Source organism: Myotis yumanensis, unplaced genomic scaffold (genome assembly GCF_028538775.1).
Source record: "Myotis yumanensis isolate MYYU_CA2020_CCGP unplaced genomic scaffold, mMyoYum1.0.hap1 SCAF_13, whole genome shotgun sequence".
Lineage (NCBI taxonomy): Eukaryota > Metazoa > Chordata > Mammalia > Chiroptera > Vespertilionidae > Myotis > Myotis yumanensis.
The window spans coordinates 26,757,243-26,776,333 of NW_027223764.1; the positions used below are offsets into that span (position 1 = coordinate 26,757,243).

Here is a 19,091-nt window from a genome sequence, read left to right on the forward strand (position 1 = left end):
AGTGGCACCTTGGTTCTCAAACTTAATTTGCTCTGTAAGGCTGTTTGAGAAGCAATTTGTTCCAAAACAGAATAATTTTTCCCCATTAGAAATGTAAATTGAATTAATCAGTTCCAGACGCCCAAATGGTTCCCTGTTTTATCCTTTCTTATATACAGTGCATGTCTAATGTACTGTATAATCTATAAATAAACACTTCTTTTCTTAACGCTATTGAACCAGCCCCTACTAGCCTTAAAGGAATCACTTTGAGTGCTCGGTCCAGGCCAGTGGTGTCTTTCAGACCAGCTTGCAGCATCTTTGCTTGTTCATATATCACTGCCCCGAAATGTTGTCACTAGCTAACTGCTTCTCTCTCGTTTATGCAGATCAACAACATTGCCTGTGATCATTGCTTCTTTCACACCCTTAGCAACATTAGCACTCTTGATTGCTTCTTTATATTTTAAAACTGTACTAATCTATTTCAACAGCAACAAAAGTATTCTCTCCTTTGTTGCCTGAGAGGTGCTTTTTGTCATACTGAGTTATCAGTGTGAAAGGGTTGTCAGGTTGATAATCAAAGTTTGATTGGACAACCGAGACATTTTTTCTGTGAACAACTTGGTCAAAAACCGAATTGTTCAAGATGAGAGACTTTCGAGAAACAAGGTTTGACTATATATCCTTCTTTGGAGTTGAGAAAACTAATTTTCCAGAAGATTAACAATCTGTTGGAGATTGTACAACTAGGAAAAGATAAAGATAACAATTAAAGCCAAAGTAAGTTTAGTGCCAAAGCAAGCCCTTAACACAAAATTAGGTATTAACCCATGCCAGGCACTCAAGAGGTGTGTATACATATGGGGCCACATGAAGCAGTGGTTATAAGTTCAGACTCTAGAGACTAACAATATGGCACTAAATTCCAATGCTTCCTCTTATTAGCTATGAAACTTTGGGGGAAGTTACTTAACCTTTCTGGTCTCATTTCCCTCAACTATAAAATAAAGATAATAATAGTAACTCTTCACAGATTTGTTGTGAGGATCATACACAAAGAATCTAGAACAGTGCCTGACACAAAGTAAGTGCTATATAGTGTTCATTATTCTTATTATCATTATAGAATAATTAAGAGCCAAAAAGCATTTAGACCAGGACAAGAAGATGTGTGTGAATATGAGAGGAAAGGAAAATTTGGATTAAAGAAATACACTGAGTGGCCAGATTATTATGACCACCCCATCAGTACTTCATTGACACTTCCAAAAATACTGAATATTGAAAACTTCCTAAGCAAATACTCTCAAGGTTTTATTATGATTATTTGCATAACTAATTCACTTCATTATACTGATGGGGTGGTCATAATAATCTGGCCACTCAGTGTATATTCATAGACTGTGGGCTCAGCAATGTGATAGAAGATTAGGGGTACCTGCTGGATACATTGTAAAGAGCAAAAAGATGAGACACTAATTTTAAAACTTTGGTAGTTCCATCCTTAAAGTTTTAATATAAAGTGGTGTGGGCAAGTACATCAATAGTGTATAATTGTATACAGAAATATAGAGTATTCCATTAGAATAAAGCCTATAGTAGACATTGGTCATTTGTCTTTTTTTTTTTTCCCCCAGCACTATTCCGCTCTATCACTCTATTTTATTCCATTCCACCTCCGGTATGAATTCCTCCATGTTAAGGTATTTTTGGTTAAAAACAACTGAAACCAATTTTGGCTTACTAAACTAAAAGAGTACACCGATATAGCTCACAAATCTCAGAAATTGCTCTAGAAAAAACTCAGGAAGAACTCAAGGATACTCTATAGAGATCACCAGTATGGGCTGATGAACATGTTCTCCAGTAAGGCACCATCAGATGGTGACTCAACTACCAGGAGAAGGAATATTACTCCCCAACTTGAATCAGATCTTTCAGCCCTTAGATTAGATAGCCATGTCAAGGAACAGGGGAGGAGGCACAGATTTAGTCAATTTAGAATTGTTGAAAACTAGAGAAGCACATCAGTTATAACTAAAATGATAACTTCATAATTAATTCTTTATCTTAATTTTTTTTTCCTTAATGAGTGACTTACAATATTCATATGAGCTTCAGGATTTGTGGTGCTTCCTTTCTTGTGACAACCATATAGAGGTGCAAGAAGAAGTATCCAGCATGCTGCTGCTAGAAGCTGCCACATTTGGGGTCTTCCTGGGAATGGAAATGTCAATATTTTTGTCATCAGAAAGAATTCTAAAAGTGAAATTTGGTGTAACCTACCACTCTACTGTGGGAGGGAGTAGAAACATAGTTCTAGTTGTGCTTAAACAAGTACTATACTTAATTATTCAAGATTTATCCCATGAAGAATCTAAAATGGTAACTTTTTCAGAAAGAAAGATAGAAGAAGGAAGAAAGGAAGAAACCAACGTCAATTAAGCATCCAACAGGTAATTGGACAAAAGAAGGAAATGTATAATTTGCAGAAAAAGAATATAACAGCCAATATATTAATCAAAGCAGATTCAGTGACTCTAGTTAGCAGATAAAGTAGTATTTTTCTTCTGATGGTGGGAGTGAGCATTGGCACAGACTTCATGGGAAGAGATTTATTAACATGTCTTGCAAATAATGGTGCAGCGGAGGAGAAGTAGGTGGTTAGCACTGTGTGCTGTGTTTGTCTAGTCCCAAGAGACAGCACAGAGTGTGCTAGTCATGACAGGTTGAGTTTTGCAGCCATGGCAGAGGGCCCATTCAGCTGCCTTAGTTTCATTCTTCTGTGTAATGGGTCTGGCGAGGGTGATACGCCCAGTCAAGAGGAGTCTGTGTGTTCCACTTTGTAGGAGTGGCGGGTCCTACCGAAACGGCCTTTCTTCAGGCACTTCTCACCAGGGCTGTGTTTGTCTGTGCTTTCCAGAGGTGTGTTTATCTAAGCCTTACATTATTAACCGTAATTGCTGGGTAAGTCGGCCTGACTCAGGTATCTCTTGTTAATGATACTCCAACAGTCCTCTAATTTATTTGACCTGTTTCTATAATGGCTCCCTGATGAATGGGTTCACATTAACATTCTGCTGATTCAAACTAATGCATATGAGGATGTTAGACTAAGAAGAAAGCAGACATTATAAATTCCAGGTGACGCTCAGTGTTGTTTTTTTTAATTAAATATATTTTATTGATTTTTTACAGAGAGGAAGGGAGAGGGATAGACAGTTAGAAACATCGATGAGAGAGAAACATCGATCAGCTGCCTCCTGCACACCCCCCACTGGGGATGTGCCCATAACCAAGGTACATGCCCTTGACTAGAATCGAACCCGGGACTTTTCAGTCCGCAGGCTCTATCCACTGAGCCAAACCGGTCAGGGCATCTCTCAGTTTTTAAAGAAGAGACCCTTAGCCCAGACTAAATCATATACAATCTATATAGATTTTGTTGACTTATCACTCTAAATCCACATTTCCCACTGCTTTCCTATAGCATGACTCCCATAAGATGTTATTGTAAAAAAGAGCTCTAGGTCATGTGGAAACTTGGAATGGATAGATGGATAAATGTTAAACTGTACATGGTGCATATATATGACTTGCTTGGAGAGTCATAGAAAAATATATATACATAGCAATGCTACATACATGACTTGTTTAGACAGCCTTACCTTACAATAGCATAATTAAGGCTGAGAATAATCCTATAGTCAAGAAACTGTTTAACTTTGTTTAAAACTATTTTTTCACAGCCTTATTTCTTCTTAGAATTTTAGTGTTTGAATAACACCAATTAAACATATATGACCCCGATTTTCTAAGGAATACACTTGGGAAAACTGCTCTGATATTTATTTATATTTTTATTTACTATACCAAAAAAAGAAAACCAGTGAAATGAAGGGGAGGCTAAAATTACACAAGTATCCAAAAATTGGAACTTCATCTTTTAAGTTTTCTGCAGATAGGTTCCCTCCATGTCTGCGGTGAGAGCTGTTCCAGACTTAACTGAATTTGGTTGTGACCACTTGTAACATTCTCCTCCATTGCTCAAAATTCTTCCTTCTTTATGGTTATGTTCTGTATTTCCCTCTAGCAACTGCAGCCAGGGGTATATAGGAGAATTTCAAGAGAATATTGGTACATTTTCTGTTTCACATAGGTATAAATATTTTACATCAAATGCATGTAGATTATACAGGCAACCCTCATAAGGAAAACATTTCCACCTATAAATACATTAATGATGAAATAAATTTCTCAACAAAAGAATATCAGAAATAATAGAGAACTTCATCTCACTCTTCTCATTGCCCCATTATAGTTATTGTCAGACTTATCAGGCAGACATCTAACCAAGGCTTATGTTGATGCTTGGATAGCATTCTCAATGAATCCACACCTCCATTCTTAACTGTGTTACAAAAATGGAGATGAGAATTAGCCAGAATATACAGGTGCAATGAGCTCACAGTATTTCTAAGCAAGCTTTGGTTCTGGAAACACATAAAGGCCAGTTTCTATGTATCGCTCTCTGATGAATCTCAGTCTGTTCAATGGCAAGACGAATGATTAGTTCCTGAATGCTCTGCAAGAAGTTTGAGGTGAACATCAGGCTCTGTCCTTTAGAGAATGAGGCAGCCATGAGAATGCACCGCTGAGACCTTGGACTACAGGGAGCAAAACTGGCCATCAGCAATCTCCCGGGCTCTACCATCCATCACTGTGTCCCACTGAAGATGAACATTGTAGACACTCGGTGTTGACTATCACTGTTATTATTATTAGTTGAGTGACTTTGTTAGTCAGTTCCACCTCCCTGAAACTTAGTTTTCTTATCTGTACCATGGGGATAATAACACCTGCTAGAGTTAGCTTGAGATGATAAGTAAGATGATAAATAATGTCTATAAGACATCTAACAATGCTGGCACTCAATAAATGGTAGCTATTGATATAACATACCTTCTATTATGAAGTGATTGTTTCAGATGTATGGCTTGGCTGTCAAATGAGTCCATAAATTTCTTAAAGGAAAGAACCACATTTACACTCTGCCTGTATTTATAACTTTCATGTCTCTCATGCATCTCTCTAGCTTGCTGATGCTAGATATGGTACAATTCTTTGAACTGAATTGTAATTAAATGACGGATTGGTTTATACCAACATCTTTTCTCAAAAAGAAACATATGTCAAGCAGTTAAGAATTTCTGTTTGCTTAAACCCTCTACCAAGTATTCTCATTTTATGCTGTATAAAGTATATAAATATTGTGTATAATCTTTATAATTTTTACACCATATATTGAGCATCTATATGCTTAATCAATACACCAATTATTATTTTTTCCATAAGTAGAAAATGTCAGTTTAGGATTTGAACAAGATTTATTTTACTCCATGTTCTTTTCACTGATTCTTGTTTCCTCATATAAAATTATTCTTTACTGAAATTTTCTCAAAGTATGAATAGACTTTAAAAAGTTTGGACACAGTATAACTCAGAAAAGGATCAAAACAGATGAGCAATTTTGGTTAAACAGATTTGAGTATGAAATTATTATCAGTGACAAAACTGAAAATGGGAGTAAGCTTAGAAATGTGAAACCATCCTGTGTATGCAGGTTGCTTGACAACCAAACAAATGACACAACATAGAGCTGGTATGAACATACATATTAAAATGTAAATAAAATGTGTGCCATTCTCACAGCCAGAGGGAGATGTGATGATTGGGAAACAAATTATACATATATATGAAAGCCACATACAATATTAGTAAGAGGCATGCAATCATATCTTTCCTGTTATCAATAATGGCATATTTTTTCTTGTTTCATGTTTTATTGACAAATGAGTCCAGAGGATGAGAAAAGAAATGTAGGAAGACAGAATGAGTGGGAAGAGAAAGAACAATCATATCATAAATTTATACACACACAAAATTCTAGACCTTAGTAGTTTCATAATGAATATTCTACTTAACATTTAAGAAAATAATGATTAAAGTTAAGAAAAAATAACCTCAGAAATAGAAAAGGAAGGCATTCTTCTGAACGAACCTTATTAAAATGACCTAAAGTAGCCAAAACAAATTTGCAAAAGAAAACAAAGTTTGATGATTTACACTACCTGCTTTAAAGGCTTACTAGAAAGATACAGTAATCAAGACTGACCCTATTTGGCAGTGTTATGAAGATAAATACATAGTGTAATGAAATACAATAACTATTCCACAAATAGATACATACGCAAATGGTCGATTGATTTTTGGCAAAGTTTCCAAGGTAATTCAATGGAAAATAATCATATTTTCAAAAATGGTGCTAGAACTATATTAAAGAAAATTATTCTCAACCCCTAATTTACACTATTCACAAAAGTAAAAAGTAAATCATTTGTCTCAACCTAAAAACTAAAGCTATAAAAGTTTGAAAGAAAACACAGAAAATCTGTGTGACTTTGGAGTAGGCAAAGATATCTTAGGACACAAAAAAACATAAAGGAAAAAAATAACAAGTTAAACTTTATCAAAATTAAAAAACTTGTACTGTTGAAAAGACACCATTAAGAAACTTAAAAGTAAAGCCATAGACTTAGATAAAATCTTTTAAAAACAAGTATCTGACAAAGAAATTTTATCCAGAATATATAAAATCTCTTACTGTTTAATACAAAGTTAAATGACCAATAATAAAATTGGAAAAAGCTGTGTACAAATACCTTACAAAAGAATATATATATATATATATATATATATCCTATCTAATAAAAGACAAACATGGTAATTGACCATACCTTCGCTACGCCTCCCATTGGCTAATCAGCGAGATATGCAAATTAACCGCCAACAAAGATGGCGGCCGGCAGCCACATAGCTGAAGCGAGTAGGAGGCTTGCTTGCTCCAGTGATGGAGGAAGCCAAGGTTCCCTGCCTGCTGCCCAGCTCTGAGCTCCGAAAGCAACAAAGTTTCAATTATAGAAGCTAAACAAACCCCAGATACCTGCTTTCAGCAGGCCGTGGCCTCAGAGCTGGAGCGAGCAGGAGCCAGCTCTCAGCTCCAGTGACGGACACAAAGTTTCAATTATAGAAGGTAAATAAATCCCAGAATAAAAAAAAAAAGAGAGAGAAACCAATATGGCGACATAGGTAAACACTGGAAATTGCTGCCTCGCACAACCACTTCAAAAATACAACTAAAAGATAAAACAGACGTCATCCAGAACCACAGGAAGGCTGGCTGAGTGGAAATTCTACAACTAGAAGGGAAGAGAAAAGCATACCGAGACTCAGAGGAGGTGCGGTGTGGAAGTAAAGTGCAGAGGTACAGAGGTGCATGCGGAAAGGGCTGGTGGCTGAGGACACAGTTGTCTTTTTCAATCAGGAGGGAGTCTCAAGCTCCCAACTGCTCTGAACTACAGTTCTGGGCGAGTCTCTGGGGACTCAGACTCATACGGGGAGAGGCTAGACTGTCTGGCATCGGTCGGACCTCGAGGGCGGCTTTCTCTCAGAGGTGCTTGCAGCGATTACCAGGACACTGAGAAGCGGGGCCTCTTAGGGCAGGACTGAGGAGCAGCCATAGCTGCTTGCTCCACCCTCTTGATCCCCTTGGACCCCGCCCCGCCCAAGTTGTGTGCCGGCTTTTGCATATGAAAGGCCTAGCCCTTTGCAATCTGAAAATTACTTAACCAACTGCAGCTGGCCCAAGGCCCCACAGCAGCTTGCATTCCTCACAGCTGAGCTCCTGCTGGGTAGCCTCAGGCAGAGGCTAAATTAGCACCTCCTTAGCGATCCAAGAGCCAGTGTACCCAATGGTCAGAGTGGGACCATCCAGATTACAACTCCTCAGATCCATAAGGGATACACTCAGGGGGCAGACTCAGTGAGCACCAAAGTCCCACTGAAGCAAGTCTTGCCCCAGAAGGGTGTCTTCAGCACAGAAGTTCTCCCACTGCAGACACAGCTGATTCTCACAGCCAATTGGCCTGGAGGTCAATTCCTCCCAGTGGTACCTACAACAATCAAGGCTTACCTACAACAAGACTGTGCACAAAGCCCACAAGGGGGTGCACCAAGAGTGTCCACCTCAGGTAATTGGGGAGGCTGAGCCACTGGGCCCAATAGGACACCTAGCACAGAAAGCCACTCTATCAACACAGGGAAGCATAAAAAATGCGGAGACAATGAAACAGGTCACAAATGACAGAAATGGAGGAAAGCAAAGTACTGGATATAGAGTTCAAAACCACACTTTTAAGGTTTTTCAAGAATTTTCTAGAAACCGCTGATAAACTTAGTGAGACACTCAAGAAATCTAGCAAGACCACCAATAAATTTAATGAGATCCTCAATAAGTCTAGTGAGACCCTCGAGGTTGTGAAAAAGGACCAACTAGAAATTAAGCATACACTGACTGAAATAAAGAATATTATACAGACTTCCAACAGCAGACTAGAGGATCCCAAGAATCAAGTCAAAGATCTGAAATACGAAGTAGCAAAAAACACCCAACTGGAAAAGCAAAAAGCAAAAAGAATCCAAAAATATGAAGATAGTGTAAGGAGCCTAGGGGACAACTTCAAGTGTACCAACATTCGAATTATAGGGGTGCCAGAAGAAGAGAGACAGCAAGATATTGAAAACCTACTTGAAGAAATAATGACAGAAAACTTCCCCTACCTGGTGAAAGAAATAGACTTACAGGTCCAGGAAGAGCAGAGAACCCCAAACAAAAGGAATCCAAAGAGGACCACACCAAGACACATCATCATTAAAATGCCAAGAGCAAAAGACAAAGAGAATCTTAAAAGCAGCAAGAGAAAGACAGTCAGTTACCTACAAGGGAGTATACATACGACTGTCAGCTGATTTCTCAACAGAAACTTTGCAGGCCAGAAGGGAGTGGCAAGAAATATTCAAAGTGATGAATGCCAAGAACCTACAACCAAGATTACTTTATCCAGCAAAGCTATCATTCAGAATTGAAGGTCAGATAAAGAGCTTCACAGATAAGGAAAAGCTAAAGGAGTTCATCACCACCAAACTAGTATTAAATGAAATGCTAAAAGATATCCTTTAAGAAGAGGAAGAAGAAGAAAAAGGTACAGATACAAATTATGAACAACAAATACACATCTATCAACAAGTGAATCTAAATCAAGTGAATAAATAATCTGATGAACAGAATAAGCTGGTGATTATAATAGAATCAGGGGCATAGAAAGGGAGTGGACTGACTATTCTTGGGGGGAAAAAGGGGTGTGGGGGATGCGGGAAGAGACTGGAAAAAAATTGTACACCTATGGATGAGGACAGTGGGGGAGCGGGGGTAAGGGCAGAGGGTGGGGTGGGAACCGGGTGGAGGGGAGCTATGGGGGGGTAAAAGAGGAACAACTGTAATAATATGAACAATAAAGATTTAATTTTAAAAAAAAAAGAAAAAAAGGAGAGGCTGGGAACTTCAGTTGCCAGCCAGCCTGAAAACGGCCTTTAGCCCCTCACCCAGACTGGCCGGGCACCCCAGTGGGGACCCCCACCCTGAAGGGGGTGTGGCCAGCTGCAAACAGCCATCAGCCCCTCACCCAGGCTGGCCAGGCACCCAAGCGGAACCCACACCCTGATTCGGGACACCCTTCAGGTCAAACCAGCCGGCCCCCACCAGTGCACCAGGCCTCTATCCTATATAATAAAAGGGTAATATGCAAACTGACCCTAACAGCAGAAAGACTGGGAATGACTGGTCACTATAACACACACTGACCACCAGGGGGCAGACGCTCAATGCAGGAGCTGCCCTCTGGTGGTCAGTGCACTCCCACATGGGGAAGCTCTGCTCAGCCACAAGCCAGGCTGATGGCTGCCAGTACAGCGGTGGTGGTGGGAGCCTCTCCTGCCTCCTCAGCAGCACTAAGGATGTCCGACTGCAGCTTAGGCCTGCTCCCCGCTGGCAAGTGGACATCCCCCGAGGGCTGCTGGGCTGCCAGAGGGATGTCTGATCGCCAGCTTAGGCCCAATCCCCTGGGGAGCAGGCCTAAGCCAGCAGGTGGTCATCCCCTGAGGGGTACCAGACTGCGAGAGGGCACAGGCCAGGCTGAGGGACCCCCCCCCCCCCCACCGAGTGCACAAATTTTTGTGCAGCGGGCCTCTAGTATATATATAAATGACTAATAATTACATGAAAATGTGCTCCATATCTTTAGTCATAAGGAAATGCAAATTACAATGAGATAGATCTTCACGTCCACTATAACAGCCACAATTTGAAAGACAAATTATTGACAAGAAAGTTGAACAACTAGAACTCTCATGCATTGTTGGTGGAGATGTAAAACACTAAATACTAGATAAAACAATTAGGTAGCATCTTATAGAGCAGTGGTTCTCAACCTTCCTAATGCTTCGACCCTTTAATACAGTTCCTCATGTTGTGGTGATCCCCAATTTCATTGTTACAAATTGAACATAATTAAAGCATAGTGACTAATCACAAAACAATATGTAATTATATGTGTGTTTTCTGATGGTCTTAGGCAACCCCTGTGAATAGGTCGTTCGACCTCCAAAGGGGTCGTGACCCACAGGTTGAGAACCACTGTTATAGGGTCTTATAGGGTCAAGTATACAATACACCATGAACATGTGATTCATATTCACTCAGGTATTTGCCAAGAGAAATGAAAACATGTATACAAAAAAATTTGTAAACAAATATTATTTATAATAGGCTCCCATTATTATTGGTCAGATGTTTGTCAATGATGGATTAGATAAAAAGATAGTGGTGTATCCATCCAATGAAATACTACTCAGCAATAAAAAAGAAACAAACTACTAATACACACACCACATGGATAAACCTCAAAAACGTTCTGAGCAAGACATCAGACACAAAGGAGTATTTATAGTACAATTATATTTAAATGAAGTGTGAGGAAAAAATCAATACTAGTATGGTTAATAAAAATCAGATTAAGGGTGAGCTAGACCAGGGATGGGAGTGGGTACAAAGACACATGAAGGTACTTTCTAGGGTGATAAAATGTTTAATATCCAGATCGGTCTTATGATTGTTACATGTGTTATTTATTTTTTAAATTTTTGACCTATACACTTATGATGGGTATTTATATTACAATAGCAAAATTATAACCTCAATAAAGTTATCTATAATAATAAAAGCGTAATATGCTAATTAGACCAGACAACCAAATGACCTTCTGGATGTCATTCTGGATGTCCTTTCGGATGAAACCTCGGCAGGGGCCGAGGCAGAGTGGTTAGGGGAGATCAGGCAGACAGGCGAGCAGTTAGGGGCGATCAGGCAGGCAGGCAGAGGGGTTAGGGGCGAGGGGCGATCAGGCAGGCAGGTGGAGGAGTTAGGAGCCAGTGGTCCCGGATTGCAAGAGGGATGTCTGACCGGCAGTCAGACATCCCCTGAGGGGTCCCGGATTATGAGAGGGTGCAAGCCTGGCTGAGGGGCCCCGCCCCCCCCGCCCCCCCCCGCCCCCCCCCCCCCCCCCCCGTGCACAAATGTCGTGCACTGGGCCTCTAGTTTAAAATAAAAAGAAGAGCCCTAGTCAGTTTGGATCAGTGGATAGAGTGTTGGCCTGCAGACTGAAGGGTTCCGGGTTCAATTCTGGTCAAGGGCAAGTACGTGGATTGCAGGCTTGATCCCTGGACATACGACAATTGATGTATCTCTCTCACATCGATGTTTCTCTCTCTCTCTGTGTCTCTTCCACTCTCTCTAAAAATCAACGGAAAAATATCCTAGGGTGAGGACTAACAAAAAAATAAAATAAAATAAAAAGAAGAAACAATCACAGTGGTACAATATCCTTACCATGTTATTTCCATGGTAATTTCAGAATCTCTGGGGTAATTGCTAAAAAAACTGGAATCTTCAACTCTATCTATGAGATTCTGATTATAAGGTAAAGAAAAAGACTCAAGAAGTGCATTTTTTAACCAGCACCTCCCCCCAGGTGACTTTTATATAGATGGTAGAGCATGCCTGTATCATTTCATTTCTTTTGATGACTATCAGCATGACTATATTTTATGAAATTTTCAGTAATTTAATACAGACCCTGTCTGGGTTCCTCTGTTGGTTAGAGCACTGTCCCAATACACCAAGGTTGCAGGTTCCATTCCCAGTCAGGACATACAAAATCAACCAATGAATGCATAAATAAGTGGAACAACAGATCTCTCCCTCTCCCTCCTTCTTTTCTTCTCTCGCTCTCAAATCAATCAATAAAAATTAAAAAAAAAATGAATATAAAAGTTACAGGCTGATTATCTTATTCAAAAGAAGTTACCTATCTTTCTAGCCTCTTCATTCTTAGTCCTCTGGTTAAAAAAAAGTAGAGGTGGGGGCAGGGGGGGGGCATTAAACTTTACTCAGGAGAAACAGAAATTACTGACCACGGCAATGGAAGACTTCCAAGATTTTCTCTTCGTTTCAAACTCTTCCTCCCTTTTTCTCTTCTTCCCCTTCTCTTTTTCCTTCTCTCTATTTCTCCTTCTTCCTCCCTTCTTTTCTCCTTCCCTCTGTAGCAAAAAGAATCAATCAGCATCTTGGTTTTAAAGGGCTTCTAAACAGGACTATTCTGAGGTCGGTAAACAGAAGAGTGAGAGGGAACAGCAGAGATGAGTCAGTTTTAGATGCCCACAGAGGCTGCAATTAGGCTGAACAGGTGCTGTGTTAATGAGAAGAGGAAAACAAACTGGCTCAGATGACTCACAGTGTAGAGTCAGGAATGATAAAAACACACTGTCTGGAATAATCAGAACGAGGCTACTGTTATTCTAATAAAAACATCTGAGGAAGTGGTGCTGTATTTATAGTAAACACATTCTCGGTTCACCATTTATAGGAATTTAGGGTATGGTTTTGCTAAATAAGTGTAAGAATAAATAGGTAGATGTAACTTACTTGCTTTTTTCCCAAAGGTTTATTGTTGTTGTCATGGCTGGTTTTAACTCTTTTTAGTTGAAAATATTATTTAAATGTTTTATACATTTCTTATCTATTTAAAAGTGGCAAAAATACGATTTTAAGTGAGAGAGATCAGGGTCATAATTGCATTCAACAACAGTTTTTCTGAGCGGTAACCCTGCAATCGTTCTGGGGCTACTCAAAGCTAATGAGTGCTCTTTTTTCTGACAAGTTGTTCTTCATGTCCTGGTTGGATAATGTAGTAGCTATGATTATTAGAATAATAAGGAAATTAATCAAATTAGTAATAAAAGCTGATTGGTTTTGAAATTGGAGAATATATTTGACAAAGCTCAATACCTCTTCCTAACAAAAAAATTCTCAGCAAAGTAGAGATACGTAGGAAATTCCTCAATCAGTTGAAATATTTGTAACAAGTGATGCAGAAAAGTATCAGGATACTAATATGATAAAGCAATAGTTTGCCTTATGCTAACAAAAAATGCTGAGAAAACATAATTTTTAAATGAGTTAAATAGTATAAAAACAAAAATAAAAAATAAATTGAACAAAAAACCAGTAAGATCTTCAATGAAACTGTCTTGAAAAATAATAAAGGTGGAAGAAATACACTACATGGTTTTAAGATTTACTTCAAAGCTACTATAATTAAAACAATGTGGTGTTGATGAAAAGATTTAAAAAGATCCATGAAAAGAATGGAATACAGAAATAGACCAAATTATATGTAATTTAATAACTCATAGGCTTCAATGCAGTTCAATGAGAAAAGGAAAATATTTTTAACAATTATTTCCGGTGGAACAATTTTTAAAAACAAAACAAAAGAAAACCTTGATCTATATCTCAAATCATACCCAAATATCTACTTGCAGTGTGTATTGCAATCCTAAACATAAAAACTAAACTATAAAGCTCTTAGAAGAAAACAGAAAGTAATATGTTTAAAATTTGGGATAGAAAATTAACTATAAAAGAAAAAAATATTATAAACAAGACTTTATTAAAATAAAAAATTTCTGGTTACCAAAATACAATAAAATAAAAAGGCAATTCACAAAGTGAAAATATTTTAAAAACTATTTGATAAAGTACTCATATCTAGGACATAATAATAATAAATACTAATATAATAAAATAAGAAATAATGACACAATTAAATTTAAAAATGGGAAAAATTCTTGGACAGACACTTTACAAAAGAGGATATATGAAGGGTCATTAAACACATGAAAAGACGCTCAATATTGTTAGTCATCAGAAAAATGAAAGTTCAAACCCTCATGAGCTACTACTCCATACCCAGTAATTAAAAAGACCAATACCACGAAAAGTTGAAGAGGATGAGGAGCAGCTGGATTTTATGCATCGCTGATGGGAATTATATTATGATTGTAAGAAACTTCATCAGTTTCTTAAAACCCTGTGAGACTGCAATTTTATTTGTAGGTAGTTGAATAGAGAAAAGAAAACATAGGTCTATAGAAACAGTTGTTTGCAAGGTTGTTCATTGAAACTATACATAATAGCAAATTATCAGAATTGACTCAAATGCTCATCAATAGTGGAAGAAATACACAGCTATGCTATAGTTATTCAATGGAACTTACCGACACATGAACAACATATTTAAATCTCCAAACATTATGCTCAGTAAGAGAAGCCAGACACAAAAGAATGCGTACCCTAGAATTCTATTTCTATGAAGATCAAAAACAGGTAAAACAAATTTATTGTAATAGAAATTACAACTGTGTTTGCTTGGTGGTGGGATTGACTGAAAAGGTACAAGAAGACACTTCAAGGGTCATGGCAGTACTGTCTGTCTTGACTATGGTAATTGTCAAGACCCAACAAACAGTACACTTAAGATTTGTGAATTTTACTGAATGTAAGTATAACTTAATAAAAAGAATCTGAAAACTAAGTAGCAAAGCAGATGTTCTCAATGATTACTATGAATGCTGACATAAATTAGTACACCTAATTGGTAAACAGTATTGCTATATTAATCAGGAGTTTTTAAGAGCATTCATATCTTAAGGCCCATTCAATAAATTTCCATTCAATAAATCTATACCAAGAGGATACATTCTGAATTTGAAGGTAAGGGGGGATCTTTTTGTACAAAATTACTTTTATGGTTGTTATTTGCAATAAATAAAAATTTAAAACAAATTTTCAATTATAAAGGGATGCATATATTAAGCTATAATATGTTAGTTATATACATTAGGTAAGTAATTGAATATTGTGGACTAAGCCATTAAAATTTTTATGAAAACATCATAATAACATGAAGACATACTTGTAATATTACATTAAATTGGGGGAAGGGGGAATGTTGTTGGGAGGAAGAATTGTATACACCAGCAGTCTTTCAATACATGCAATGACTTTCCAAAGGTATATACAAGTATATAAAGTTTTTGTTTTGTTTTGTTTTTTAAAAATCTATTTGTATTGATTTCAGCCAGGAAGGGAGAGGGAAAGAGAAATAGAAACATCAACGATGAGAGAGCTTCATTGATTGCCTGTCCCCTGCACACCCACTGGGATCCAGCCCACAACTCAGGAATGTGCCCTGACTGGGAATTGAACCTGGACCTCCTGGTTCATAGGTCAATACTCAACCCCTGAGCCATGTTGGCTGGGAGGTATATAGAATTTTAAAAATCAAATTCTAGGACTTTGACTCCCATATATAATCTTTCATAAAATTGATATGACCTGAGAATGTGCAGCTTTAAGCAGGTTCTTCTTTTCTAACTTTACAAAGAAAGCAAAGCCTCTCTTCTCTCCTGAATCTATGGTTATTGTCCCAGGCTGCTGTAAAGAAGTCTGAAGCCCCTAACAAAGGAACACTTGACAATATTGACATTGGTATTGAAAAGACCATTGTTAATAAAGTACTCATCTTTTTCAAGGGCATTTAACCTATTCAAATGAGTTAGCTTCTCATTCTTTGCTTTCAAAAAATTGAAAAAGGATCTACTTGAGCTGTTAGGAGATAAATCATTAAAAATAATTTTTTTTGTGGATGCATCACTATGTGACTTGTGACACAGAACTTCAGAAAGAGTTTGAAGAATTGAACGATATGTAAACACGGCTTTTCAGCAGCATCTGTTGAATAAATGGGAAAACACTGCTGCTGAATTTTCATTCATCTACCAATAAATAATAATTATCACTCATCACTGGGTATAATTAAAATGAAAAGGTCCATTCATGTCATTAAGAGATTCATTGCTAAAAATTTGATTTTAAAGCCTAATAATTATTCATTAAACTTTTAATATATTTATGATCTTTTGACCAATATAATAATAAAAATTACAATGAAAAAGTATTAAAAATGTAAAAGAAAATGCAACCTTTGGTTATAAAAAATGAAAGCAAAATATCAATGCATATTCACTTTTTAGTTGCAAAGAAGAATCACTTCATCAATAAAAGACTTTAAGTATAGTAATATATTTCCTTTGGATATATGTTTATGGAAATATGTAGCACCTCTAGAAAAAAAGTAGAATGGGAACTTGGATTCAAGAAAACAAAAAACAAAAGATATAAATTTCAATTTATTAAATAAAAGATTTTTTCCCCCAATGGATATTAGTTATCAAGTCTCTTCTATTGGATATAGTTTCTTAAATGTGTGACAATTTTATTTAAACTATCAATATTTGCAATGTCCCTTAAAGTTCATTTCTTGCAACTATTTAAAATTATGACACAAAAAATTTATATGTCAGAATAAATATTTCAAGTATGTATGGAGTTTTGCAAAATTTGTTTGGGGCTATAGAAGCCAAAACCATTTTTAAGCAGCTCACGAATATAATTACAATTTTATTTTTAAAGTATTTAAACAAATAAACAAACCAAAATACTACGCTCTTCAAAAAGAGTGGAAAGATTACTCCAAAATAATAATGGTTATATTTGAATACTGGGAATAAAAATTTTTCCTCTTCTAATTTATTTATTGGTTATATATATTTTTCTCAATTATTTTATTAGTATGAATTAGTCTTATAATAAAAATATACTTAAGACATTTAGAAATAATAAGGTATACATTTAAACTCAGTGACCTTTGAGTAAAGACCCTAGGAGGTCTTATGGGACAAAGTCCACAAGTTTTAGTATTTCCACCTGTACTAGCCATTTACTTCTGCGGTTGCCTGGAGTTTGGGGTTATTAAGGGATTTTTGTCAGTGATACAAATGACTGGGTTTGCCAAAAGGCTGTTGTCTGTCAATGAAAACATTGTGACATCTGCCACACTTTCTCTTTTTACCTGCCTTGTTCAATCTAAAACAGATTGGAAAGTTTGCAAAATTTAGATTCTGTTATGTCTTTACTTGAGCTTTCTCCTTCACAAAGTTATGATATTCTTACTCTTACCAAAGAACAGTCACTCGCCAGGTTACACAAGCATTAGTTAGGTTAATCAGAATCTAGATCTAAGCTGTTTCACTGCTCTCTGAATTCCTCCACCCAGAGTGAAAGACGAAATGAATCAGGAAGAGTGAGACTACTAACAAGTGAATGAAAGAAAATCATTGCACAATAGGATATCCAGGCTGGCAAATTTCAGATCTGAGGATTCAGCGCATTATGTCAAAGGAAGAGGACTGGTCAGCTTTGATAGGATCTACAAATAGAATTGGGAGGCCAATAGCCCTGTGCTTCAAGCCCAGAGTCAGCAGAGGAGAAGAGTTTGAGGATGAATGAGGATTAACAGGCTCAAGGGAGAAAAAAAAAAAAATACAGCAAACACCTAGAGGGCACACTATTTTCATGGCTCTTCTCCAATACTGAGGATGAAGCACTTTTACTCAGAAAAACTGTTGCTTCAAAGTTTAAAAAATAAAATAGATAACAAGGGAGGTGCTGTGGAGGAAATAATTTTTTCTTCATTTTTTTTTAATGAAGTAAAGGAGACCAGAATGGGCTGAAGGAGGAACATTAAAGCAAGTTGTATTCGAGTAAAATGACTCCTTTAACACCATATTCTCATCCCCCAATTTAGTTCTACACTCATATTTTCAGTCTCAAGTGCTAAGTGTGCTAAGTGTGATCGTATATTTGAACTGATTTCTTTTTTTAAAGTCTGGTAACAACTTCTTTCTTATAGCTTACGAATGAAAAATAAAGGATAAGTATACTATAAAAACAAACAAAAACAACAACCATTTGGCTTTGATATATAGAATTAAAGGACAATCATTTCATCACTCATTTCTAGGGGGCATTTTAGTCCATCTGTTGGCTCATCCCCAGCCTTCAATGCAGGTCTGCAATTCGGAGAGTTAGTGGAACATGATACTCTTAAATAACATTCATAATAATATGAACTACTTTTTCACTTCTCACCCAGTAAACTTTCACTATAAAGCAATAGAAAATGAAAATGGTGTGTCCTTCACAAGCTATTAGAAGAGTGTTTGTAATTCCCATAAGCAGGAATGTAACTTAGTGCAGTGATTCCTGCCAATCATTTGGTCCCACGTTTCCCTGCAGGTGACCCTGCTGGCAAGAAAGAACACACATGCTCAAGGCCACTGAAACACTGTGACTCAGTTTCCTCAAAAAGATCAAAAATCATTACCTGAATCCTCCGGGGATCTGTCTTCAAGTCTTGGGAGCTTCAGGTGATTCCAGCTCCTTCCAGAGGCAGCTGTCACTGAAGCATGCTCTGTTCTCAACAGTCCAAAAGATGTTGCAATCAGAAATTTCTCAAGTGAAGCAGATTAATTATGACTTCAAATACAACAGATGCCGCCCAGGCAACCTTGTTAGGTGAGTTCTTAACCAGTGATGAAAAAAGGGTTGCAATGAACTAAAATCCCTGCACCTGCCAATCCAGTCCCGGAGTTTTGTGCCTCAAGGGTTAGATGAATTGGAAGCTTCTCGGCAGACTATAGACTCTCAGTTCAGAAAATAGTTTTCACCCAAAGATGGATGCAATAACCCAGTCATAGGAGCATCTCTATAAAAGGTCTATAATCATCCTGCATCATCATCCAACTATAATACCCAACATGCTGTTTATTTCCAATTAATGCTTTGACTTCCCTAAATTTCCTCTACCTTATTCAGTAAACTGGGTATTTAAACTGGCAGGAAATGTAGAAAA

At 37.3% G+C, this 19,091-nt stretch overlaps 1 protein-coding gene across 1 annotated transcript in view; it reads right to left on the bottom strand.

Annotated features, from left to right (window-relative positions):
- LIPK (lipase family member K) overlaps positions 1 to 18,644 on the bottom strand; it is a 38,098-nt gene extending 19,454 nt beyond the window's left edge. Inside the window, exons 1-3 of the mRNA XM_070431896.1 lie at positions 18,564 to 18,644; positions 12,409 to 12,534; positions 2,084 to 2,199 (exon numbers count right to left, since the gene is read on the bottom strand). Of these exons, the coding sequence (XP_070287997.1) occupies positions 2,084 to 2,188 (105 nt within the window). The 5' untranslated portion in view covers positions 2,189 to 2,199; positions 12,409 to 12,534; positions 18,564 to 18,644. The remainder of the gene's footprint in view (positions 1 to 2,083; positions 2,200 to 12,408; positions 12,535 to 18,563) is intronic.
- Between the last annotated feature and the right edge of the window lie 447 nt (positions 18,645 to 19,091).